The following is a 24,057-nucleotide window of genomic DNA, read 5'->3' on the forward strand; positions in this document are numbered from 1 at the left end:
ATACTACAAAGCCATCATAATCAAAACAGTACTGGTACTGGCACAAGAACAGGCATATAGAACAATGGAACAGAACAGAGAACCCAGAAATTGACCCAAGTCATTATGCTCAATTAATATTTGACAAAGGTGGCAAAAGCATACAATGAAGTAAAGACAGCCTCTTTAATAAATGGTGTTGGGAAAATTGGACAGCTACTTGCAAAAAAATGAAACTAGACCACCAACTTACACCATACACAAGAATAAACTCAAAATGGATGAAAGACTTAAATGTGACCCGTGAATCCATAAAAATTCTAGAAGAAAATGTAGGCAACAACAAAATTTCAGACATCACATGCTGCAGAATTTTCATGGATAAAAAATGCGTAAGGTGCCCTGGCCGGTTTGGCTCAGCGGTTAGAGCGTCGGCCTGCGGTCCGGAGAGACCCGGGTTTGGTTCCCGCTAAGGGCACGTACCTCGGTTGCAGTTTGTCCCCGGCCCTGGTTGGTCGTGCGGGTGGCAACCACTCGATGTGTCCCTTCACATCGATGTTTCTCTCTCTCTCTTCCTCTCTCTCCCTCCCGCTCTGTCTGAACAAAAAATGCAAAAATGTCCTCGGGTGAGGATTAAAAAAACAAAAACAAAAACAACAACAACAAAAAATGCCTAAGGCAAAAGACACAAAGGAAAAAATGAATACATGGGACTACATCAAACTAAAAAACTTCTTCAGAGCAAAAGAAACAAACATCAAAATGGAAAGGTAACCCACTATATGGGAGAGCATAATTGCCAACAATACATCAGATAAAGAGTTAATTTCCAAAATATATAGAGTACTCATACATCTCAACAAAAGGAAGACAAAGAACCCAATTAAAAAATGGGCAGAGGGCCTAAATGGACACCTCTCCAAACAGGACATACAAATGGACAAAAGGCATATGAAGAAATGCTCAACGTCACTAATCATCAGAGAGATGCAAATTAAAATGACTATGAGGTATCACCTCACACCTGCCAGAATGGCTGCCATCAACAAATCCTCAAACAAGTGCTGGCGAGGGTGTGGAGAAAAGGGGCTGTAGTACACTGCTGGAGGGAATGTAGACTGATGCTGCCACTATGGAAAACAATATAGTGTTTCTTCAAAAAATTAAAAATTGAACTGCCATTTGACCCAGTGATTCCACTTCTAGGAATATATCCTAAGAAGCCTGAAACACCAATCAGAAAGAATTATGTACCCTTATGTTCATAGCAGCACTATTTACAATTGCTAAGATCTGGAAACCGTCCAAGCGTTCATCAATAGATGAGTGGATAAAAAAGCTGTGGTACATATACACAATGGAGTACTATGAAGCTGTAAGAAAGAAAGATCTCTTATCCTTTGAGATGACATGGAGGGACCTAGAGAGTATTATGCTAAGTAAAATAAGCCAATCAGAGAAAGACAAATATCACATGATCTCACTTATTTGTGGGATATAATGAACAAAATAAGGTGATGAACAAAATAGATCCAAAGACACAGAAGTAGGGATCAGACTGACAGTCCTCGGGGTGGGGGTGGGGTGGAGGGAAGAGATAAACCAAAGAACTTATATGCATGTATGCATAACCAATGGACACAGACAACAATGCTGGTGGGGGTGGAGTGGGGAGGAGGGTGTCAATGAGGGATAAAGAAGAAACATCTGTAACAAAAATAAATTAATAAAATAATGTAAAAAAAAAAAAGGCAAAGGTCTTTGAATTGCCTAGGTCATTATCTAAAATCAATAATGCTTTGACTACAGCTAGTCTTGATACTCAAAATCTTCAACAATCAGTTGCATGAGATGGCTCTGGACAATCAGAATGAACACAGCCCATGCTAGGGGCTGCCCCAGGTGTTATGTTGGGTGTTGTTTGGTGTGGTGATATTGGGGAGTCCCCAGAGAGGGGCCAGGGAAGCAGCAGCAATGGAAGAGCATCCAGAAAGATTGGAGCAGTGCTATTTGCTACCTGGCAAGGAAGTAATTCATAATTTTAACAACCATTGCAGCCATACTTGTGATTATTGGCAGGATATTAGTGCTGGCTTTGGGGTTTGCTATTGCAGAGATGTGAAGGGTTCAGATCAATCTTTGAGAGTGAGGAAGTCACCTAAGCCCTGGCCGGTTTGGCTCAGCGGTTGGAGCTTCGGCCTGTGGACCAGACAGTCCTGGGTTCGGTTTCCACTAGAGGCACGTACCAAAAAAAAAAAAAGTCACCCAAACCATCAAAAATTGACTTAGTCAGCCATTTAAAATTAATCCTTCACTCACTAACAGGTTCAGAATGTTTCTTTATATTCCTAGTTTGCTCGAGTTTCTATTACAAATGCGTGTTGAATTTTTATTAAATGCTTTTCCCCATCTATTTAAGTGATTACAAGATTTTTCTCTTTTACTATGTTAATATGATAAACCAAATGGTAAAATCTTTCTTGTATTCTTGACATAAAGTCTACTTGGTCATTAAAAAAAATTAATCCTTCACTTCTCTGGGGTTTGCAGATTGAATCGCTAACACGGAGAGTCTGACTTGATCACTTCCAGGGCTGGGTTCTAACTGCAGGTTGCAGGCTGCAGGCTGCAGGCCGGACTTTGATTTTTCTTTGGTGGGTTAATCTTTTAAAATATTTTGCACACCTCCAACACAGCTTTATTTTTGATCAAAAGTTAGAACGTACTAGCACAATATTTTCCTCACCTCTGTCAGCATAACCACACAACAACCCCTGCTTCAACTGTCGCAGCTCACCAAACTGATTATGGAAACCACTCGTGCTCCTTATTATCCTCCCCGTAAGCAAATCTAAACCGCTCCCCCTCCCTGGACTGTCTCCACCTAGGGTCCTCACCCCGCTTCTGTTTCAGTGTCTCATAAAAGGCGCTCCATAACATGGGGTCCATCCCAGACCGATCAGCTGTGGTCTGTTGCTTCCTATCTCTGCAGGTTCCACTGGAGCTGAGTCTTTTAACTTCTGCAGAAGTCCTGGCTTTATCTTTGCCAACGAGAGAGATAGGAAGACCAAGCTTGTTTCATACAATTTCTCCTACCCAGAGTCTTATTAGTAGAAAAGAAACCAGAAACAAAAAGACAATTATCTTTTTAGGTCAGAAGCATCACACAGACCAGCAGGACCATCTCTTAGGTGACACAGGCAGAAGGGTAGCTGTCTGCTCTACTGCCTGAGTCCTCATACCTACAGATTTCAAACTCAGGAAAGGCCCCGACCATCCCCTGGGGCTTTGGTTTGGCCATTCCCATTGCTCACTTTACCCCCTCGCTTTGCGCTACACGTGACACCGCTCTACTGAGAAAATTCTCTTTACTGTACTTCTATTCATATTTTAGTCCATCTTTGGTCAAAAAGCCTAGCTTGTATTTTAGTGGAGTAGAAAAGAGATTGAACTTGGTTTGATTCTCAGAATGTGGATTTTATTCTAACTCCATGCTTCTCAGAGTTCATGGGTCTGTGAGAAAGATACGACTTTCTGTTCTAAAGATTTTGAGGGGGAAAAATGTATAGTGAGCTAAACATACACATGATATATATTAGCATGCAAACTTTGGACAAATATATGCCATCACAGAAATTTATTTTCTGTGGGGGTACTAGAGGGGTGGGGGCACATCTGGCACCGCTGCCTCGCCAGTGTCCTGCACTTGGCCTTAGGAAAAGGTTGAGATCCTGGGAAACATCCCTGGAGGCCACTAGAGGGCGCGCAAACTTTAATTTTAAGAGACCTCAAGAAAGGCTCAGGTTTGTTTCCTTAGATTTCAGAATCTGGCTCTGCTTTGCCTGCAGAATCCAAACTGAGCGGTCCGTTCAAATAGCCAGTTGCACAGGCCTTGGGGTGGGCCTTGGGGACAAAGAATGGCAGTAACAAAGGAGCTCTGATTTGGAAGTGGGACATGTGAGGCTTGGTGACCTGGCCACCAGCCAGTTTAGAGACCCTGGGCAAGTCCACTTTCCGTCTGCCTTTGGCTTCCTTATCTATAAACTGAGGTACTGGAGTTACATCGAGGACTGTGAGCTGTGCCTTGAACAGACTCTCAAGGGCAGGTATAAGGGGCTCAGGGATGGGGGGATGCTGGAAAGCTTTCCCCTTTTTCAAACAGAGCAGCTTATTTTCATATACTTATTTTAGTTCAGATTTATTTGAGGTCAGGGTTGTGGTGCTAAAAAGAAGTTTGAAAAACTCGGGCTAAATGATGCCTGGGGTGAAGATGAGGGGAAGGGCTTTCTACCCGAATCTTCTGCTTCAGCTGGTTGTCTAAACTCCCCATCCACCCATTTGACTATTTTCTTTCTCTGTAAGGGCAAAAAAAGAAACGAACACTTTTGTTTCTCATCTTCTAATTTTTCTAGGCTGGGCTAATAATTAAATTAACAGAGGCAGATTAACAGGAGAAAAGCAAGTTTTAATACATGCAGATGGAGAATTCACATAGGCATGAAAAATTCAAAGATGACGAGGCAACACTGTATACAAGACACTGGGACAGAGGAGAAAAGGGGGAGAAGGGGATTTTAGATTTCAGAAGTGAGAATGGGCAATTTACAGGTGGTTGAGGAAGACTCAGAAACACGGAGACACAGGGGATCTAGCTAACAGGCCACTGTCTGAGGGCCTCTGTTTGTCATACCTAATTCTAATTAGGCTCAGGCAGTATCCTAAGATCTCTTTTGGGAAGCATGTTTCTCTGCCTGAAACAGAGATCTCTTGGGCAGGAAAGGGGTGGTGTTGAAGGCTCCCTCTAAGTTTGGCTTCTTAATAAACAACTTAAAATCAATACCCACCCCCCACCCCCAACAGGGTGGCAAACTTCGGTTCCTTTCATTTCCTTTCTGTCAAACCAAGATATCAGGTAAATCTAAGCATGTTCCCCTCATTTTCTGAGTGGCATTCAGGCGTGCTACCTGAAGTGTCCCAAGATTGAAGCTGAGAAGCCATGGTGCTGAGCAAAACCAGGAAGGGTCCTTTCCCTTGCAAATGGGCTGGGTGAGGCTAGGGAAGGCAAGCTTGCTGGTCTGCAGCATAATCTATGTTTGGCTGATGATGGGTAGAGGCCAGGAAGCTAGGACTCTTGGATGGCAGTGATGCAGCCAGGCAGGTCCCCTCCACTGTCCACACTGAACACCACAAACATACGGTAGCTGGCTTTCAGTTCAGTCAACCTCCTTGTTGCCTAAGTTCAGGAAGCTACTTTTTTCCTCTGCATTCCAAATTCAAGATCCTGACATGCTCATTCATTTGTTCTTTTTCCATTGAGTCATGTGCATGTACAAAACTCGAATGCATGTACTTATATGCCAGGACCTCTAGGGGATGCGGAAAAGAGTCAAAATAAAGTTCCCTTTGTCAAAGGATCACCACGCATCTTGAAGGCAAAATCCTGCATGTTCCTTTCCTGCTTTGTGATTGCCACCTTGCCTGATGATATCTGCACAAATGTTGTAAGTGACTGGGGATGCTCACCCAGGCAGGTCTTTGTCCCACTTGGCCTCTTGCCATTGTCTCCATGAGACAAATAGTATTTGACTGCCAGATAAGGTCTCTCCTACTTTCTTCCTGCAAATATCCTTGGTCCCTGAATTGACCATTCAACCAATTGATGGATAGCACCGGTTCTATTGCCTCTAGGTCACCATGGCATTTAACAGGCAAGAATCCTGTAGGTGACTACCAAGTCTTGAGTGATATCATCTGAACACCTCATATTCTGTGCAAAGATTTTGATAGTAAAGTTTCATGGTGGGATGTACATCATATCAGAAAAATGACGATGACTTGGAAACAGGCCAGACAAGACAAGTGTATGAGGAGTTTTCAAACTATTTGGCAAGTGGAAATTCAGTGCAGGTATTGGTTCATTGATATTTTACAAGAACACCAGGAACTCACCCTCGCTTGTTTTAGACACCACACTCAGCTCTGAAATCCTGGCAGGAGAGAGGAGAATTGGGTGAAAATGTCCCTGAGATTTCACTGCAGGCCCTGAAAAATAAATAAATGTATTTTAGAGAGAGTTAGGAAAGAGACAATGCCTTTTTTTTTTTTTTTGCATTGGAAGTTGTTCATAAAAATGTTCACATACAAATTTAAAAATTGACAATAAGTATACATAGATGTGAAAGCAGTGGCCATATACCCAGCCAAGTAAATTTATAGCACATAGCTTCCAGTATATGTATTTATTTATACACTCACTATATGTATATAAAAATAGGAAGTAAAATGGATGAGAGGTTCTTAGAAAACTCTTGCATGTAGGCACCAGGAGACATATATTAGAATATCTGAAACAGTCAAAGCTTGTAAGGCACTCCATGTACTTCAACTATAGGATTGATGAGCCCTGGCTGGTTCGGTTGGTGCTCGGACGGAGTGGTCTCAGGTTCAATCCCCAGTCAAGGACACATACCTGGGCTGCGGTTTGATCCCTAGTCCTGGCTGGGATCTTGCAGGAGGCAACCAGTCAATGTGTCTGTCTCACATCGATGGTTATTTATTTATTTTTATCTCTCTTTCTCCCTCTCTCCTTTCCACTCTATCTAGACATTAATTAAAAAATGTCCTTGTGTGAGAATTAACAAAAAACCCCCACAACGCTCCCCTCCCCCCAAAACAATAGAAGGGATGAGTCAGTTGTGCCAGAGTCATACCACGGAATCTAGCACAGTGACACACAACCATGTGTGTGAATCTCAGTCAAGAATGTTCAGTGAACAAAGCAAACTGCAGAAACATCACACAGGTCAATCTTTTCATGTGAAGTTCAAAAACACAAAAACCGAAATGACCTCTTGATTAGGGATTCAAATATATGTGGTGAACCTGTAAAAACAAAGAAGAGTGACCAGCACCACATTCAGGCTAGTGGGGGCCTCTGAGAGGACAGGAAGGGAAGAGGACGTGGTTCGAGGGGCCCAGAGAACCTTCCACGTTCATGGTCAAGTTCTCATTCTTAAACTGGGTGGGGGTGAGAACCAGGTGTGCATTGTTAATATGCCCATACATGTTTTATAAAATTCTGTTATCTACTCACTATTTAGCAAAAACGACATAAAAAAGGACAAGAAAAAATAAATGGTAAAAAAAAAACCCTCTGAATACTCCCCCTCCACATCTCAAGGAGTTACCTTGCATACTCGTAGAGTCTTCAACTTTGGAGACCATTATAATAAAATAAAATAATGTTTGCACTATACTTTTTATATTATTGTTATATACAATTCATATATGTATAGTTTACATAAACAATTGCATATAATTTATGTGTATATTTATATGTTTATATGTAATTACATAAATAATTATATGTAATTTTATATTATTAATATATAACACAATAGTATATTTTGTAATATACTGTTATAATATTTTTATTTTAAAGGACGAGGTATTTATCGTTGGGAAGTGGAGTCTGTGGACCGAGAGCAGGGAGGGGGAGTGTTAGGACACTCGGCATTACGGGAGCATGAGAACCATTGTATCACTCACCCAGTGACGTGTTGCCCAAGACCAGAGGGGCTTCGGGGTGTTTCGCTTTCAGCTCCAGGAGATCCTTGAGGGTCCCAGGGGAGATCCAGGTAACCCTTTCTCCATGAAAGGTCAGGGTTCTTTTTTCCGGGTTCTCTGCCATTCTCTAAGTGCAAATGACAAGTGTGTGTGCACATGTGCACACCTGTCTTCCTGGGTTAGGCATGGTCCCAGGTAGAGGCATCCTGAGATCTACTTGACCAAAAAGATACTACACCTATTGGTCTGAATGTCCATAATCAAATATTTACTCCTTTAGCTTAAGACTTGTTTATATGTAGCTCTTCAGAGACAAGTGCCAATATGAACCGGCACTTCTCATTGACCCTTCAGTATAGATTAATTTAACATAATTTAAAAATCATAATTATACTAATGCTCCTAAATAAATGTATTCAGCCTGGCTTTTCCTCTAAAATCCAAACTTATTTATTTGAATGAGTGAGTACTCAATGTCTGTTCTTAGATATGTAATATGCATCTCAAAGTTAACATGTTCAAAACTGACATCCTCATATTTCATCCCCTTCCAAGCCCCCCAAAAGAATCCTACAAAAGGAAAAATACCTGCTCCTTGGGAGGTCTCCTCCTGCCTAAATGGCCACTTCCCAGCTGTTCAAAGCCTCGAGTCAGCCTTGTCTTCTCTCTTTCTCCCACACCCCACATCACATCCATCAGCAAATCTTGTTGGCTCTTCTTCCAAAATACATCCAGACTCCATTTGCTCCTCACTCCCTGAACTCTGGAAGCCTGGTCCAGCACCACCATCTCTTGGGACGGCATCAGTGTCCTGACTGGGCTCCCTGCTTCTCTTGCCCCTCCCCAGTCTGCTCCCATCCAAGCATCCAGCATGACTTCAGATCCCATTACAATGTTGACAGGTACATACCCCTCCTCTGTCCAGCCTCCCTGACAGCTTCTCATCTCACACAGAGTAAAACCTATTAAGTCTGGTATGGTCGGTCCCCCACCCCACCCAGCTAGGCTGGTTCCTTCACGTCCTTTAGGACTTTGTTCAAATGTTACCTTTTTGGAGAAGTCTTCTCTTGCTGGATATTTAAAACTGCAACCCCGAGCATCCTATCCCTCTTGTTTTATTTTTTCCTCCTCACTCGTCAACGCACTATATGTCTCTTATCCCTTATCTTACTCCTTGTCTGCCTCTCCCACCAGATCACAAACTCCTTGAGGTCTTTGTGTAGGTTTGTCCCTTGCTATCTATTCAGTACCTAGAACAGTGCCTGGCATTTGGTTGAATCAATAAATATTTGTTAAATGCATGAATAAACACATCAGAATCCCTTCAGAATTGGGTATTTTATAGAATATGACCACTGGATGCCGAGAAGAAAGACAGAGATGCTCACAGAAGGGTGAGGAAAGGGGTTGAGGCTGAAAGTGCTCTTTAGGGCCAGTGTGCTGGAGTGGCCAGAAAGACCAAGTTAGAAGTTGAACAAAACGGTATGGCTTGGGACAATCAACACATCCTAGATGACAATGATGAGAGCAATGACGATGTCATTTAAAAAACAGCCTCAGCTGAGGCTTTGGGGAATGTGTCTAGGGCATCAGCCAGGGACAAGCATGATGATCTGATCAAGTATTTCCATAATTTGACAATTTCACAGGAAGGAAAGGGTGATTTTGGAAATTGAGTTTATAACCAGTGACATTTAAACAAGCACATAAAACACCCCATTCGTCTTACCAAGAGTTCTGGGGGAAATATGAGCTCCTGGGTAGGGTCCATGGGCTGGAACTCGTCTTTCGCAAATAACTCTGTGGAAATCTTTATAAAAGGCAGAAGATGGTTTTGTCAGCCCAGCTCAACTGGAAACAGCATTGCGATTATTTACATTAATTAGGCAAAATGAACTTAGTAATAACTTTCCTACTCTTATACAGGGAAAGAGTTCAAGTGAAATTGTTTTAAGACTCTTATTGTAAGAGAAACATTGATTTGCCACTAAGATGATGCTGAAGAAAGGGTATTCCATGGGATACTTCAAAAAGTACCCTGTGCAACACCAAGAGGGTCTGTGAAAAACTACTGGAGGTTAGATAAGTTTGGGAGTCAAACCACTGTCCTCTCATCTATCAAGTCAGGATTCAAAATGCCAAAAGCTCTGAGAAGTCCTGTAGCTGAAGTAAAAAGGACTCTACACATACACGCCCATGTGTAAGCACACACGCACACTCCACTAACTTTACTAACTACAGTTAACACTTATGGAGTGCTTCTTCTCCAAGCACTTTACACATATTGGTAATTTATTTAATCCTCCCAACAACTGTACAAAGAAAGTAAATTATCATCTCTATTTTAATGATTAGGAAACAAAAGCACAGTAAAAAGTTACCCACACTGCAGTCTTGTCTGAATCAAAAATGTTTTCGCTTTGGAAACACTTACTCCCAGAAAACGTTCCTGAAGGGGTACGGGAGATTGGGAGAGCCCTGTGGGAGGCAGGGCTAGAGATCTGTGTAAGGGAGCAGAGCATGGGGAGACATTGGGGGCAGACAGGTCTGGGCTCGTTCTCAGCTCGGCTACGACCTGACCTTTCCTTTGAAAAGGTACTTAACCTTTCAAAGCTTAAATGGAAATAATACATACTTTGAAGGATAATTTTGATAATTAGGTAAATGGCCTGACATTTATCTAACACTCCTCATATTTTTCTATCTCCCTAAGGTCTTCTCAGGATCTAGAAAGAAAACTTGTAATTGTTCCTTGTAAAGTTTCTCAGAAGGACTCCAGATTGAAGCATTACAGGCCAGTATCTGACTGATCAATTTTTATGTTAGCTGGAATTAGAAGTGTAGGCAGTACCTAGGAATAATGATGCGGTGTATTTCTAAAACCTAGAAATAAGATTGCATCTGAAAATTAAACTGTAAAACAAACATAATTAGGAATTAAAAGTTCCCCTTGACAGGTGCTGGGACAAGGCATCACAGTTACCCAATAGAAGATACTAACATAGGTTAAAGGGAAGGGAGGGTCTGGGGGCAGACATCAGGTCTACCCTAGAGGAAGAGAGGGGTCTGCTATAATGTTACCTTTAAGATGAAAGCTCACCAAGTAACTTTCTCAAATTGTGGCTTCCTGTGTGTGTTTTTCTATAGGGAAGAGACATGTGGCTCAGTGATCACAAGATCTACTTTATATTTGTGTTTCTCTTTCTAAAGGAATATTAGGACACATCATATTTTTTTGAATTTGGTTAAAGTAAGCCAGGTGGTTTCCAGGCCCGATCATTGCCCAGGTTGAATTCCTAAGGCCACAAAATCAAGAATCAGAATTTCAAACGTACTGACCCCTCCAAGGCACCAAGTCTTTGTGAAATGGTCCTGGGTGGGGGGTGCAGCCCATTTTCCTTTGCAACACTGCACACCTTCTTCAGACCAAAATGCAGTGACAGTGGGAGGCCAAGAATGGGACAAGGTAGGTCTGAGGGACAGAAACATGCAGGAGGGAGATGATAGGTTCAGTTTCCTCTAAGGCCAACTCTATCCTCTTGGATTTCCTCATCCACAGGGAGCCAACTTCATTTGTCCTGTATTCCACCTTCTCTAAATAATCACTTTAAGAACTTGGCAGTGGGTCTCTTGGAGACCAGTGTCTCTGAGAGAGCAAAGCCAGGGACAGGATGCTTCAGGCTGGGCTCCCAGCTGGGGGCCTGAACTCGCACTGACTCTGGGCAGCCGTCCCGAGGCTGCAGCGCCCTTTCGTACAAAGGAGGAGACAGTGACAGAGGACAACTCTGCACGCGGGGCCAGGCACAGACAGCCATTTCCACCGAGGATGGGACTCATCATTGCTGGGGTCTTTTTCTCTTCTCTGAGTGGGTTTTTGTTTTGTTGCTTCAGGCTTCCCGAGAGCCGAGAGGAAAGTCAGAGCATGGGCTTTGAATCACCCTTTCACCCACCTCCCAAATGAAAAGTGCTTTATTTGTGTGGGGACTTTGGACATTTGTAAGCAAAGCAGAGAACGGCCATCAGAACTAATGAGCACAGTGTCAGCACTGGGCCAGTGTCGAGCAGTTTTCCCAGGGAAAGAACAAACGAGCAAAGGGACTCACGTCACTGTTCCTGCCGTGGGAGGACGAGTCACTTCCTCCCTGATCCAAGCAGCACTGTCCTGTTCCTTTCTGTTGACAGCCATTCGACTCCTAGGAGGTGAAATGCCTCGAGATGAAAACTCTTTTTATAGGTAAATGGGTATGGCAGTTTAGATGAGACGACATTTTCGTCACTTTTGGTGGTTTCTATTGGAACAGGGATCATTACAAGATCTTTCTTCTTTATTTTTAAAGTAAAATAATCCATATAGAATATATACATTTATGATATAGAAGATATACAAAATATGTAATTATGGTATAAAATCATAATATAGACCATAAAATATAGTATAAAACCATAATATATAAAGAAGCATAAAAGAAATAAACTATCATTACCCTATTCCACTGATAATATTTTTACATACTATATATTTGTACTACATTTATAACACAATATACTTATTTTTTTTTTCCTTTATTGATTTTAGAGAGAGAAGAAGGGAGAAGGAGCAAGAGATGGAAACATCGATGAGAGAGAATATTGATTGGCCACCTCCTACATGCCCCCCACTGGGGATCTGGCCCACAACCTGGGCATGTGCCATGATTGGGAATTGAACCAGCAACCTCTTGGTACATGAGTTGATGTTCAACCACTGAGTCACACCAGCCAGGAACAATATACTTTTTATTTTACTTTTTGGTTTATTTATTTGCCTATTTATTTACCTATTTGTTCATTTATATTGGCAGTCTTTTCAATTATCATTCAAACACCTTTAAAATATAACTTTGCTGATTGCACAATAATCTATTTTTTGAATATATATGTAAAATTTGCTATTAATGTATACTTAGGTTTTGCCTATTTTTTAAAAAAATATTTTTTTAATATATTTTTTAGAGAGAGAGGAAGGGAGAGAGAGATAGAAACATCAATGTGAGAGAGGAACATCGATGGGCTGCCTCCTGCATGACCCCACTGGGGATCAAGCCCGCAACCCAGGCATGTGCCCTGATGGGGAATCAAACTGGGACCTTTCAGTCCATGGGACGACACTCAGTTCACTGAGCCACACCAGCTGGGCTTGCCTATGTTTTATAACTATAAATAACATTACAATAAACATTTCTGTTTATTACTCATACAACTTTGGGTATATCTCTGAAGTTTTTCTTAATGAAATCCTAATTGTAGTGGTAGAATTACTTGACAAGATGCTTTTCAGAGAAATAACGATTTATCCATTCTTTAGCATATATAAGAGTCAACAGCACTGAATGTTATCATTTATACTAGGACCTTAAAGAAAGAAAAAGAAAAGAAAAAATAAAGAAAGATGAAAAAAGAAAACCATTTCAGTAACCAGACATTTGGGATCTGCATGAAACTCATAGAAAATAAATGGACAGTCAGTGAATTTTAAAGCAAGTTTCCATTTGCCGGCTCTTTTATTACCATTTTCCCCTAACTTACCTCTTATATCCTCTTCCTTAAATAATTTCCCTGAAGTATTTAGGGAAATACTTCCGGATACCCCAGTTCTCTGTTTCTGTCCAAATGTCTCAGGCTACTAGCTTCCTAATTCTGTTCAAGAAGCAGAATAGCTGGGCCAAGCTAGCAGTGTTTCCTCATTATCCAACCCTCTGAGAGCTTCCAGGATGGGCCATGAGTCTATGATGACAGAAGCAGCCAGTCTTCTCTTGGCTGAGTAGCTCAGAGCCTCAAGTAGCCCCGCTAGGGCTCCGTTCCTCTCACCCCTTAAGTTCCTGCTGGCCTGGGGCCCGCTGGCTGCAGAGTGGGTCTCTGACTACAATTTTGCCTTTATCCCCAGAGTCTGCGCCTGGAAAGGTGGATGACATCCACCTTCCATAGAGAGAGAGGTTTCCTTTAACTTCTTTTATTTGTATTTCACAATTGCTTTTCCATTTACATCAACAATTTGATTAGGTTACAAGCTAGTATTTTCTCAGCTTGTTCACTTTGGCTCCCCCTTGTGGCAGAAGTCTGGGGCGTGCATGCAAGGGGACTGGCATGGCTCTGGGAACTGGGACTTACTTCCAGGACCGTATCTACTACTTGTGGAGCCACAGCAGGAGAACAAAGGAGGCCCTTCTCTCCCCAGCCTGGCTCTGATCTGCAGTGAGGGACCTCAAATGCCTGTATAAGCACTCCAGCCTGACTGTCCAAGCTCCATCTATTTCCTCCCCAAACAGCCAGTCATGGGTCATCCTTCGACCTAGGGGTGCACACACTGGCTATTACGATCTGATCTAGGAAGATGGACTTGGGAAGAGGCTTGTGTCAGGCCTGGGAATGCAGTCAAAACCATATCTGGATCATGGTTGAGAAAAGAGGTAAAGGCTTCAGGTGAACAAGTCACCTTGGACCCTGGCTTCCTGAGAGAGCCTAAAAGGAGGACCAGCAAGGAGCCCTTCAAAGTGTGGGGTCCTCACCAGGCTGGTGTGGCTCAGTGGTTGAGCATCAGCCCATGCACCAAGAGGTCGCTGGTTTGATTCCTGATCAGGGCACATGCCCAGGCTGTGGGCCCGATCCCCAGTGGGGGGCATGCAGGAGGCGGCCAATCGATGTTCTGTCTCATTGATGTTTCTATCTCTCTCTCCCACTCCCTTCTTCTCTCTCTAAAATCAATAGAGAAAAAAAAGTTAAAAAAAAAAAAAGTGGTGTCCTCTTTGCTTGGATCTAAGGGTGGTACCGCCCACATCTGTCCTGCCCTCAGGAGGGCGATCAGATGTGCCTGGCTGGTCTCCCCATCAATCTCTATTCGCAGTGTCAGTAACATCCTCAATAACAGTAGTATCTATCTGTCGAGCTCTTTTGAGTGCCAAGCAAGACTTGGCTACATTCTTGGCCATGATTTCCCATTTGATCTTCACAGTAGCCCAGTGAGGTATCCCATTTTGTTGAGGAAGATCCCTGTGCTCTTGTACTTGGGATGAATTTTGAATTCTACTCTGCATATTTGGCTTCTTTATTTGCTCACACTTCCCAGTTGGTCTGGATTCTTGGAACAAAGCTTGCCTCTCTAAAGCTAAAGCAAATTCCATGCCTTTGTTTGTCTCTTTGAGTTTGCTGGAGCCCTCCCACTGGTCCTGTTCTAATGCCTCCCTTAACTATCATGGAAGATGTCTGGATGCTTGGTTAGATCACCTGGCTTCCCCCTGTGGTGTGACGTTTACCCAGTCCTCAACAAATGGCTAAAACTCCTGTGAGTCCGTTAGAGCTAACTCACTTGTCTCCCTTATAGTCTGTTTGGATGGTTTAACAAATTCGACTCCTTTGTCCCCAGCCTTGACCAGCTGTCACTGTCATTCTTACTGTGTAAGGTGTTTCCATAGTCACCTACTCACCATGCAGAAGGTCTTTCCACTCTCGAGAATTGGCCGATACCCAGTGCAGCGGCATAGATTACCTAATAAAATAAGGAGCAGGATTATCAGTAGGTTTTATTTTTATTGGTTTCTTTGGAAAGGGAAGATGGACCCAGGTATTTTTAAAAAGTATTTAAATATCTGCCAGACTGTTCAGAGCTGTTCTCTTTTCTTAGAATATTGTCTTTCCATCACCTCAATTCCAGTTTTATTCTCTGTCTTAAAGAAGATGATAGTCTATTTGGCAATTTCATTTGCATCCATCTATTAATTTATTCATTCATTCAACATGTATCTTTTGACAGCTATATCTTAGACACATGTCTTAGCTATAAAAGACATGGGGATCCTAAAACACAGGAAATACAGGCCGTCAGGCTGGTGGGGCTCAGTGGACTGAGCGTCGCTCCATGGACTGAGAATATATAGGCCCTTTCTTTTTTTTTTTTTAATCCTCATCCGAGGACATTTTTCCATTTTTTGTACAGACAGAGTAGGAGGGAGAGAGAGGAAGAGAGAGAGAGGGAAACATCGATGTGAAAGGGACACATCGAGTGGCTGCCACCCGCACGACCAACCAGGGCCAGGGACAAACTGCAACTGAGGTACGTGCCCTTAGCGGGAACCGAACCCGGGTCTCTCCGGACCGCAGGCCGACGCTCTAACCGCTGAGCCAAACCGGCCAGGGCTATAGGCCCTTTCTAAGGCACTATATGAGCAAAGTATTATGCCTTGGACATAAGTGCTCCTTGGTGTTTTTTAAGTCATTGCATCAGAATTTCCTGGGTTATTTGTTAATATGCCCCTGAATCATAATGTTCAGAGATGGGCCCAGGAATCTGCATAGAAGAGGTCTGTGGACCATCCCAACTTATGGTAAAGTTTGAGAACTTCAGGTTTCCAAGGATGAAGGCACAGAGGTGGGGTGCAGAGGGTCAGTATGGAATAACATTCATGCGGAAAGGGTTCACAGAGAAGCCCGGGCTTGAAGGATGAGCAAGCTATGGGTCAGTGGAGAGCAGGGGAGGGGTATTCAGGGTTCACAGAGCAGCGTGAGCAAAGGTGCAGAAGTGAAATTGGGGGCCAAGGGGAGACTGGCCAGCAGAGTCATGTAGCAGAGGAGGAAGGCGGACTTCTCTGCATGCCGGGTAAGGGTAGGCTGGCCACATCTGAGGGCGGAGGAGCTGTTGAAAGACCTCACCCACGGAAGGTGGAGGATTGAGATGACTTGATCTAGTTTTCTGTGACAGAGCAGAGAGAGGAAAGGAATTCCCCTAACAACTGGCAGATTAAGGGAGTGTCTGTGCTCACCCTTTAGGCCTCAGTGTAAGAATTTGTGTGCCTAACAAATGACTAGTTTAAGGATTAACTCTGGAGCATGATGTTTATTAATCCTGCAAAAGGGACATGCTTATGAACTCCTCTTTCGTATCTTAAACCCGTTCCAAATTTTAAAGGATCCTTTGATATGTGAAGGGCTGCTGTGACTTGAATTGTGTCCCCTCAAAAGATATATTGAGGTCCTAACCCCTGGAATCTGTAAATGTGACCTTATTTGGGAATAGGGTGTCTGCAGGTGTACTCAGGTTAAATTGAGGTCACACTATATTAGAGTGTGCCCCAACCCAGCGACCGGTGTCCTTATAAGAAGAGGGACACTGACACACAGGGCGGATGGCCATGAAAAATGGGGCAGAGGCTGGAGTGATGAGTCTATAAGTCCGGATGGATCTCAACCACCAGAAAGTAGGAAGAGGCCGGAAAGAATTCTCCTCTAGAGCCCTTATACTTGATTTCAGACTCACAGCTTCCAGAACTGGGAGAGAATAAGTTCCTGTAGCTTTAACCCACCCAGTTTGTGGCACTTCGTTATGACAGCCCTAATGAAGGCAGCCAAATGAGTCACGGGGCAGACACGTGGGTGTCAGGACGGGGTGTGGTTCATGGGCACTGTGCTAGTTCTGTGCAGGTGGCTTCGGCAAATGCTCCCGTAAGCAAGGTATAGCTGGACGTTCTTCTCTCCTGGGTGACTTGCAGTTACTTGAGAAACAACCCTGTGGGTCCCTTGCGTGGGGCTGGGGTGATATTGTGGGTGTGGTGGAGCAGCCTGAGGCATGCTTCCCACCTGACCTTGAGGGTGGTGAGTATTCTCTGTGTCAAACCTACCCCCCAGGGCTTCCATGAGCTGCGCCTCTGAGGGCTGTGGGTGGTTCCTGAGCAGCGTGTACATGGACATCACCATCCCCGGAGTGCAGAACCCGCACTGCGTGCCGTGGCTCTTGGCGATCCTCTCCTGAAAGCACACATACGTGGTCACGGGCCCTGCCTTCCTGCTGCCAGCACCTCTCACCAGGGTCCACATCCTGCACCCCCTTCCCAGGGTGGAACCCCTTCCCTAAGCAGTGCACCCCCCTTGCCTCGTCTGCTCCTGGAAGAAGTGACTCAGAAGCCACTTTCTAGCATTATAATCACTTCTCAAGCTCAAACGCCCAGATCCTTCTCGTTGGGAATTAGCAGCATGCAGCCTCTATTCCCAGAGTGAGAAAACTTCTCCAGAAGTCAGTCATTATAAGGAAATTGTGTATAAGTTTTAAAAACAGTTTTCTTGAACTCCTCTACATCTTGGCCAATTTAGTTCTGACCATAGGGTCATCTGTTTTTGATGAACTTGGAGACTATCTACTGTTGACCTCATGGTACTTTCTTTAAATTCGTTTGTATGGGCTCAAAAGGAGCTCTCGTTTCAAAGGTCCAAGACTTCGGTCTATGTTCCAGATGTTTGGTCTTTAGAATGTAGTCCGTGGACCTGGGAGCTTGTAGGAAATGTAGGACCTCTGGCCTCTGCTCCAAACCTTTTGACTCAGAATTTGCATTTTATTATTTTTTGTTTTTGCATTTACTTTTTTTTTTCTTTTAAATTTAATTTTTGTTACAGATGTTTCTCCTTTTTTACCCCATTGACACCTTCCTCCCCATTCCCCCGCCCTGTCCCCGGCTTTGCTGTCCATGTCCATTAGTTATGCATACATGCATATAAGTTCTGTGGTTTATCTCTTTCCTCCCCCCAGCACCCCCTCTTCTGAGGGTTGTCAGTCTGTACCCTACTTCCATGTTTCTGGGTCTACCCTATTCCTCAGACTGTTAGGTTCATTATATTCCATAAATAAGTGAGATCACGTGGTATTTGTCTTTTTCTGTTTGGCTTGTTTCACTTAGGATAATACTTTCCTGGTCCCTCCATGTCATCTCAAAGGATAAGAGATCTTTCTTTCTTACAGCTGCATAGTACTCCATTGTGTATATGTACTACAGCTTTTTTATCCATTCATCTACTGATGGACACTTGGGCTGTTTGCATTTTAAATAGCTCCCAGCTGATTCTTAGGCACATTAAAGTTTGGGAAGCTATGCTCCTGATTTCACAATGCAATACAATCCTAGGAGTCGGGATTATCAACTTTGGTGTAAACATCCTCTCTGACCCTCTCAGAGAGTCTATGAACCCTGGTAGGTCCTTTGCCTTGGCTGACCTCCTGGAATCGACTTTCACATGGCTAAACTCAGGCTCCTCCTTTCTATGAACTCTGGAATGACTCGTTGTATTAGTGGACCTAGGACTCTCCAAACCCCTGCAACAATGACAGAAGAATCAGTGTGTTTCTGCCAACACAGGTCACAGCACGCCTAGAAACAGCCTCTGTGTCCCAGATTCAAGTTAAGCTTTGGAGAAATGACTGTCCTCAGCTCTGGTGCGGTTACCCTCAGTTCTGATTTTCCTCCCAAGACCTCTGTGCCACAGGGAATACTCCTGAATTTTATCCTGTTAGCTTCAGAGATGTTTATTATTTCTTCCACATCATAGTCCAATAGATATAATCTTATTTATCATTCAAGTAGAAAAAGTAAGAAAAAAGATGATCATTAAGAAAATGTGGATGGGTTTCCAGTTTTCTTTTAAATAATTTAAGAGATATTATTATTATTATCTTGATCAATATGCAGCCAGAGATCTTACCTGACCACAACCCAGAAGCCCCAGGCAGTGGTCAATTCAGCATTGGTTACAAAGAGAAGGAAGTGAGAATATTAACATATGTTCTTACCTGCACGGGGTGAAGCTTGGTTCCGATGCTTCCCACACCTTCCACAGTGGTGACAGCAGCTCCGTACAGGGAGCAGATGGGAACCAGGCACGCGGTGACGGAGACGTGTCTTTATGGGAGAAGGACAAGCAAAATCAAGGAGAATGACACAGTGCTGCCTCATGGGGAACCTGGGAACCAAGATGGGCAGCAGGAACCCCCCAGGCCTGTCATTCATCCTGGAGATGGGGAGCTGGGGGGAGCTGAAAGGGGGCAGATTCAGAGTCCCCTCTGCTGGCTCCGTGCTAGCTGTAAGAAGTGGGAATCCTCAGGGGAAATATGGGCATTCTGAACTTCAGAAAAACTTTGGAAGCCCAGAGCAGACGACCTGAGTCTGGACTCAATAGGGATGGACTTGTGTCACCAGGCGTGGGGTTCCTGGGTAGGTTACCTTATCTTCTTGGACACAGGGTCACACTTAGACACCATCACGGTGCAGGCGCCACAGCCTCCTACTCCACAGGCGTCCTTGGTTCCTGGGAGGCCTACTGGAAGGAGGTGGTCAAGGAAAAGATGCCAAGGTGGGCAGGTGGCCTCCCTTACAGCTACCTCCCTAAGGTATCGCTAGTGAGGAAAGTCTCCTTGGGGGTGGGGGTTCAGGTCTGAGAAGTCATTCGCCTCCAGGTCTCAGTAAAGACCACTCCATGCCTGGCCAGCTGTGACTCACTGGTTGTTTCAACCTCTCCCTGCCTGTTTGCTCCCTTGCAAAGAGGGACTGGAATACCCGCTTCATCTTCACATGCTTGTCCTAAGCATCTCATGGGATAATGGATGTGAAGGTAAAAGCCCTTTGAAAAAGTCGATTTCATTATAGGTATTCTTCGGGGTTCTAATCATGTAATTGGAAGAGAACTTATTTTTAGCAGTTCAGCATGTTGCCAGTTTTGCCCAGTAATTTGTATTGCGTTTGAATGCGAGTGACAGAGCCTTCGGAGAAAGCTCCCACCCCTATTTTCATGTGCCAGCTCCAGGGTCGCCCTGCTCCCACTTGGTCCAGGCTCACCTCTAGGTCTAGGAGCAGCCCCTGCTCCCTTTCTTCAGTCAGGCTTCTCCTTAACCGTGGGCCATCTCCTCAAAACTTAGGGAATTGGATGTAGTTAACTAGATTGGCTAAGAAGACTTTGGAATAACTGACTTAAAAAAAAAAAGCCATAGGGCTTATTCATTTAAATTAAGTATTAACCTCAAATGCTTATGAGAGAGGTTATGTGTGGAGTGGGCCGGGTGTAACCGGAGAGCTCACACCACACTTCACATAGGGGACTAGGGACAGTCCCCATTCACCTCTAAGCAAGACTGCTGCCACACAGAAATGACTATTTCTCCATTTTTCATGAGAAGCTAAAAATCTCGTCTCTTAAAATCATGAGATTTCCTAATTTTCAAACCTTGGCAATGAATTGAAAACCATGTGGGCTTTCAACCAACACTTGTTTATTGGCTGATTTCCCCAATTTGTAATTTCTGTCTCTTTTTGGCTTCCCTGAACGATCCATCAGATTTATCAGTTAAAATAAGTTTGCCACGATGAAGATCTAAATCTCAGAATATAGAATGGTGAGGGAATATTTGCTGGAAGGAAACACATGTAGGAAAAGGAGATCTTTTTTTTATGATACGTGTTCTTCCTGAATCTGGACAATCTGGTTTCTCTCCAGGGAAGGGCACATGAAACACAAGCCTCTGTTACATAACCAGCCTCCTGGGATCTGGAAGGCCCTTCAAGGAGTAATTAGTGCTGGGTAAAGAGCTTAGCTTCTATTTCACTGCTATGAAATCAAGCTATACGAAACTCTGGAGAAACTTCATCCTCTGTAAATAGCCCAGTTAACTTAATATCCTTCAAACCATTGCCAATAGCAAAGGGAGAGCAAGGGCCAAAGGGGCGGACTGTTTGGGGATGGAGAGTTTGATTCATTCTCATAATCACAGTAGGCCTGAGTTTTAAGGCAAACATAGACACGGCCAAGACTTTGACAGAAAGGGTCCAGTTCTTTCGTAGGAAGGTCAGCAGAGTGACTTCTGGGTCCGCATTTCTCTCTATCACCTGTGTTGAAAACAGAAAAGAGATTATTATGGGGACTGAATCAGTGACCCAGTGGGATGGATGTCTATCGTGGCCTGCTTGATTTAGAGATTGGGGTAAAAGATTAGGCCGGATTTCATTTTTCCCTGCTTTTTTGTTATCTGAGGCCAAACAACCTTCATGTACATTTTATGGAGCAGGAGACTCACCAAGCAGGTGTGGCAACTATGTTCTTCCAAGTGATGAGAGCTGGGATCCACTGCTGTGCAAAGGTGCCCTGGGAGCTGTGTCCTCCTGTGTGCTACGCTGTGTATTTTTGTGGGATCTTCCTACCCAGTCTTTTGTACCCTTGACATATCTCAAACTGTGGAGAGAATTGGATGCCGTGTGTGTGTGTGTGTGTGTGTGTGTGTGTGTGTGTGTGTGATGAAGGGTCCTGGAGAGAAAAAAGCTGGGTAGAGAGAGTTTCTATCCTGGCACCTCTGAGCCACCTCTGGAGGGTACATTTGATAACATCAGGGATTTTAAGATTTGGTGGCAGAAAGGGGAGGTAGAGAGAGTCTCTGTCATCCTGGAGAGGCCCTGGAGTGTGCCGGTGGGGCAGAGTGGCTGATGGTGAGCCTTGGTGCCCTAGCGCAGGACCCCAGGGTGGCTTTGGTGGAACACTAGAATTTCTTCCTCCCTCCCTCCCTCCCCTTAAAAAGCAGGGGATTTAGCCCTAAAAGCCACAGAGGGGCCTTGTTTGGTGTTCCTTTCCCATTTGCTTATTTGGAGCTATTTTCAATGACTGTGTCTTTGGGTGTCCTGCAAACACCTCCAGCCATTCTCTTGCATCAGAGGACAGATACAGCTAATCATGTTAGGTTCTTCCATTCTCCCCAGAAGGAAACATGAGCTAGTGTAGACCTCAAAGAATAAAATACTACAGGAAGATGCTTCCAAGTGGAGACATTAAAATTCAACTGCTCTCCGGATCTCTAAGGGGCTTCTAAGCAACAAAAGAAGAAGCCCTCTCTGCCAGCCTTTACTCCACCCCAGGTCTTTTAAAAACATTTCTTGAGAACGTGGTTGGATGCTACTTTTATTATCTAGCTGATTCCAACCCCTACCACATTCATTTGTATGTTTTCCGAGTCTTGACTTATTCCCTATTCTAGTTGCAGCCACCTCATTTTGGGCTTATGACTCACAGAGGGTATGGAACAGAAAATAGAAGAAGCACCTCTGAAATCTAGGACAATGGAACAAGTGAGTAAGAAGTCAGCTCATAAGTGATCGTTTTGGAAGAATGTATGTGGTTGCTGGCTGTGGAGACGGGATACAGGAGAGTTAGAAGGAAAACGAGAATTTAGTTCTATGTCCTACCTCCTTTCTTAGGCCAAGCCCTGGGGTGAGCGGTGGGTGGACAAAACCAAATCTCGATTAGGTTTGTGGGATTGGAGGGCAGGGGGCCCTGAAGAACAGGTGGTGAGACTCCAGAGGAACCATCTGCCTTGAGAGCTACAGAATGGTTCCATTAAGAGACAGGTAGGGCCCTGGCCGGTTTGGTTCAGCAGTTAGAGCGTTGGCCTGCAAACCAGAGAGTCCTGGGTTCGGTTCCCACTAAGGGCACGTACCTCGGTTGCAGTTTGTCCCCGGCCCCGGTTGGTGTTGTGTGGGTGGCAGCCACCTGATGTGTCTCTCTCACGTCGATGTTTCTCTCTCTCTCTTCCTCCCCCTTTCCTTCCTGCTCTATCTGACGATAAATGCAAAAATGTCCTCAGGTGAAGATAAAAAAAAGAGAGAGAGAGGTAGGGACTCAGGAGAGGAGGGGCCCTGGCAGAGGTCACTGAGGGTTGACTAGTGGCCTTGTGGGTTGATGGTGAGGACTGGAGAGGAGAATGCCAGGGAGCCTGACAAAGGGAGAGCCCCCTCCTCTCTTGGACCTTAGCCACGACCCAGGGAAAGAGGGGACTTGAAATCGACTGCAATTACATTGTAACCAATTCTGTATAATGGAGACTCAACAGAAAAATGAAATTGATAAAGAAAGCTCTGTTTTGTCTCTTGAGTTTGAGGATCAAGATATGCTAGTAGATAAAGTGCTTTTGGTATATCAGGTGCAGTGGTAAGTGATTCACAGGCATTGAGGGGATTCCTCATCGGTGAAAGAAGCATCCCTCTTTTAGTCTTCACGATCACCGGAGGAAGTGGATTCTGAGGATGAGTAGGCTGAGGCCCAGGGCAGAGAAGTAACTCGCATAAGTTTATACAGTAAATGGCAGAGCTGGATTGGAAACAAGACTCTCTGACACCAAAGCACATGCCATTAACCCCAATGTTTTACTGTCACCCCCACATCCCAGAGGCTGAGCCGTGGCTGAGTGGGGAACAGGCCAAATTAGTATAAGTCCAGTCCCTGGCTTCTTGTCCCTGACTGGAGGGGTTTCAATCCATATGGGCCACAAAGGCTCCCCTCAAGCTAGTGGTTTCCTGCAGTCTGGAGCTATGGTAGTAACACCCAACACTTACCTTCCTCCCATTCACAAAGAAAACCAACTCATCCGATCTTGACAGGGAAAGCATTGTGCCTGTAAATAGGTTTCGCCTTACAACTCTAGGTGGGAATGCTCGTTGGCACCAGCCACAGGACTGAGCACAGAGGATTTAGGTCCAAGCACTGCGATCCTTTCTTGTGTGGAGGCTGGCAGTTGGAGTTCCAGAGAGCAGGGTAGGAAGTGGAGACTCCTTGGCTTCGTGGCCTTTCAAGTCTGGGGCACCTGTGTGGTCCCGCCTCTTAGCTTGTGCCTCACTCTGCCTTCCACCAATCCTGGCTTCAAAGCTTGCTCTTTGCATGGCCCACACCTCTTGTTGTTTTTTCTGA

The 24,057-nt window shown here is 44.3% G+C and overlaps 1 protein-coding gene across 1 annotated transcript in view; it reads right to left on the minus strand.

Annotated features, from left to right (window-relative positions):
• LOC118624997 (aldehyde oxidase 2) overlaps positions 1-23,759 on the minus strand; it is an 89,088-nt gene extending 65,329 nt beyond the window's left edge. The window contains exons 1-10 of the mRNA XM_036253334.1: positions 23,706-23,759; positions 21,161-21,215; positions 19,560-19,659; positions 19,130-19,238; positions 17,193-17,319; positions 15,006-15,067; positions 11,649-11,738; positions 9,275-9,355; positions 7,528-7,672; positions 5,929-6,021 (exon numbers count right to left, since the gene is read on the minus strand). Of these exons, the coding sequence (XP_036109227.1) occupies positions 5,929-6,021; positions 7,528-7,672; positions 9,275-9,355; positions 11,649-11,738; positions 15,006-15,067; positions 17,193-17,319; positions 19,130-19,238; positions 19,560-19,659; positions 21,161-21,215; positions 23,706-23,759 (916 nt within the window). The remainder of the gene's footprint in view (positions 1-5,928; positions 6,022-7,527; positions 7,673-9,274; positions 9,356-11,648; positions 11,739-15,005; positions 15,068-17,192; positions 17,320-19,129; positions 19,239-19,559; positions 19,660-21,160; positions 21,216-23,705) is intronic.
• Between the last annotated feature and the right edge of the window lie 298 nt (positions 23,760-24,057).

This window comes from Molossus molossus, unplaced genomic scaffold (genome assembly GCF_014108415.1).
Source record: "Molossus molossus isolate mMolMol1 unplaced genomic scaffold, mMolMol1.p scaffold_m16_p_11, whole genome shotgun sequence".
Classification (NCBI taxonomy): Eukaryota; Metazoa; Chordata; class Mammalia; order Chiroptera; family Molossidae; genus Molossus; species Molossus molossus.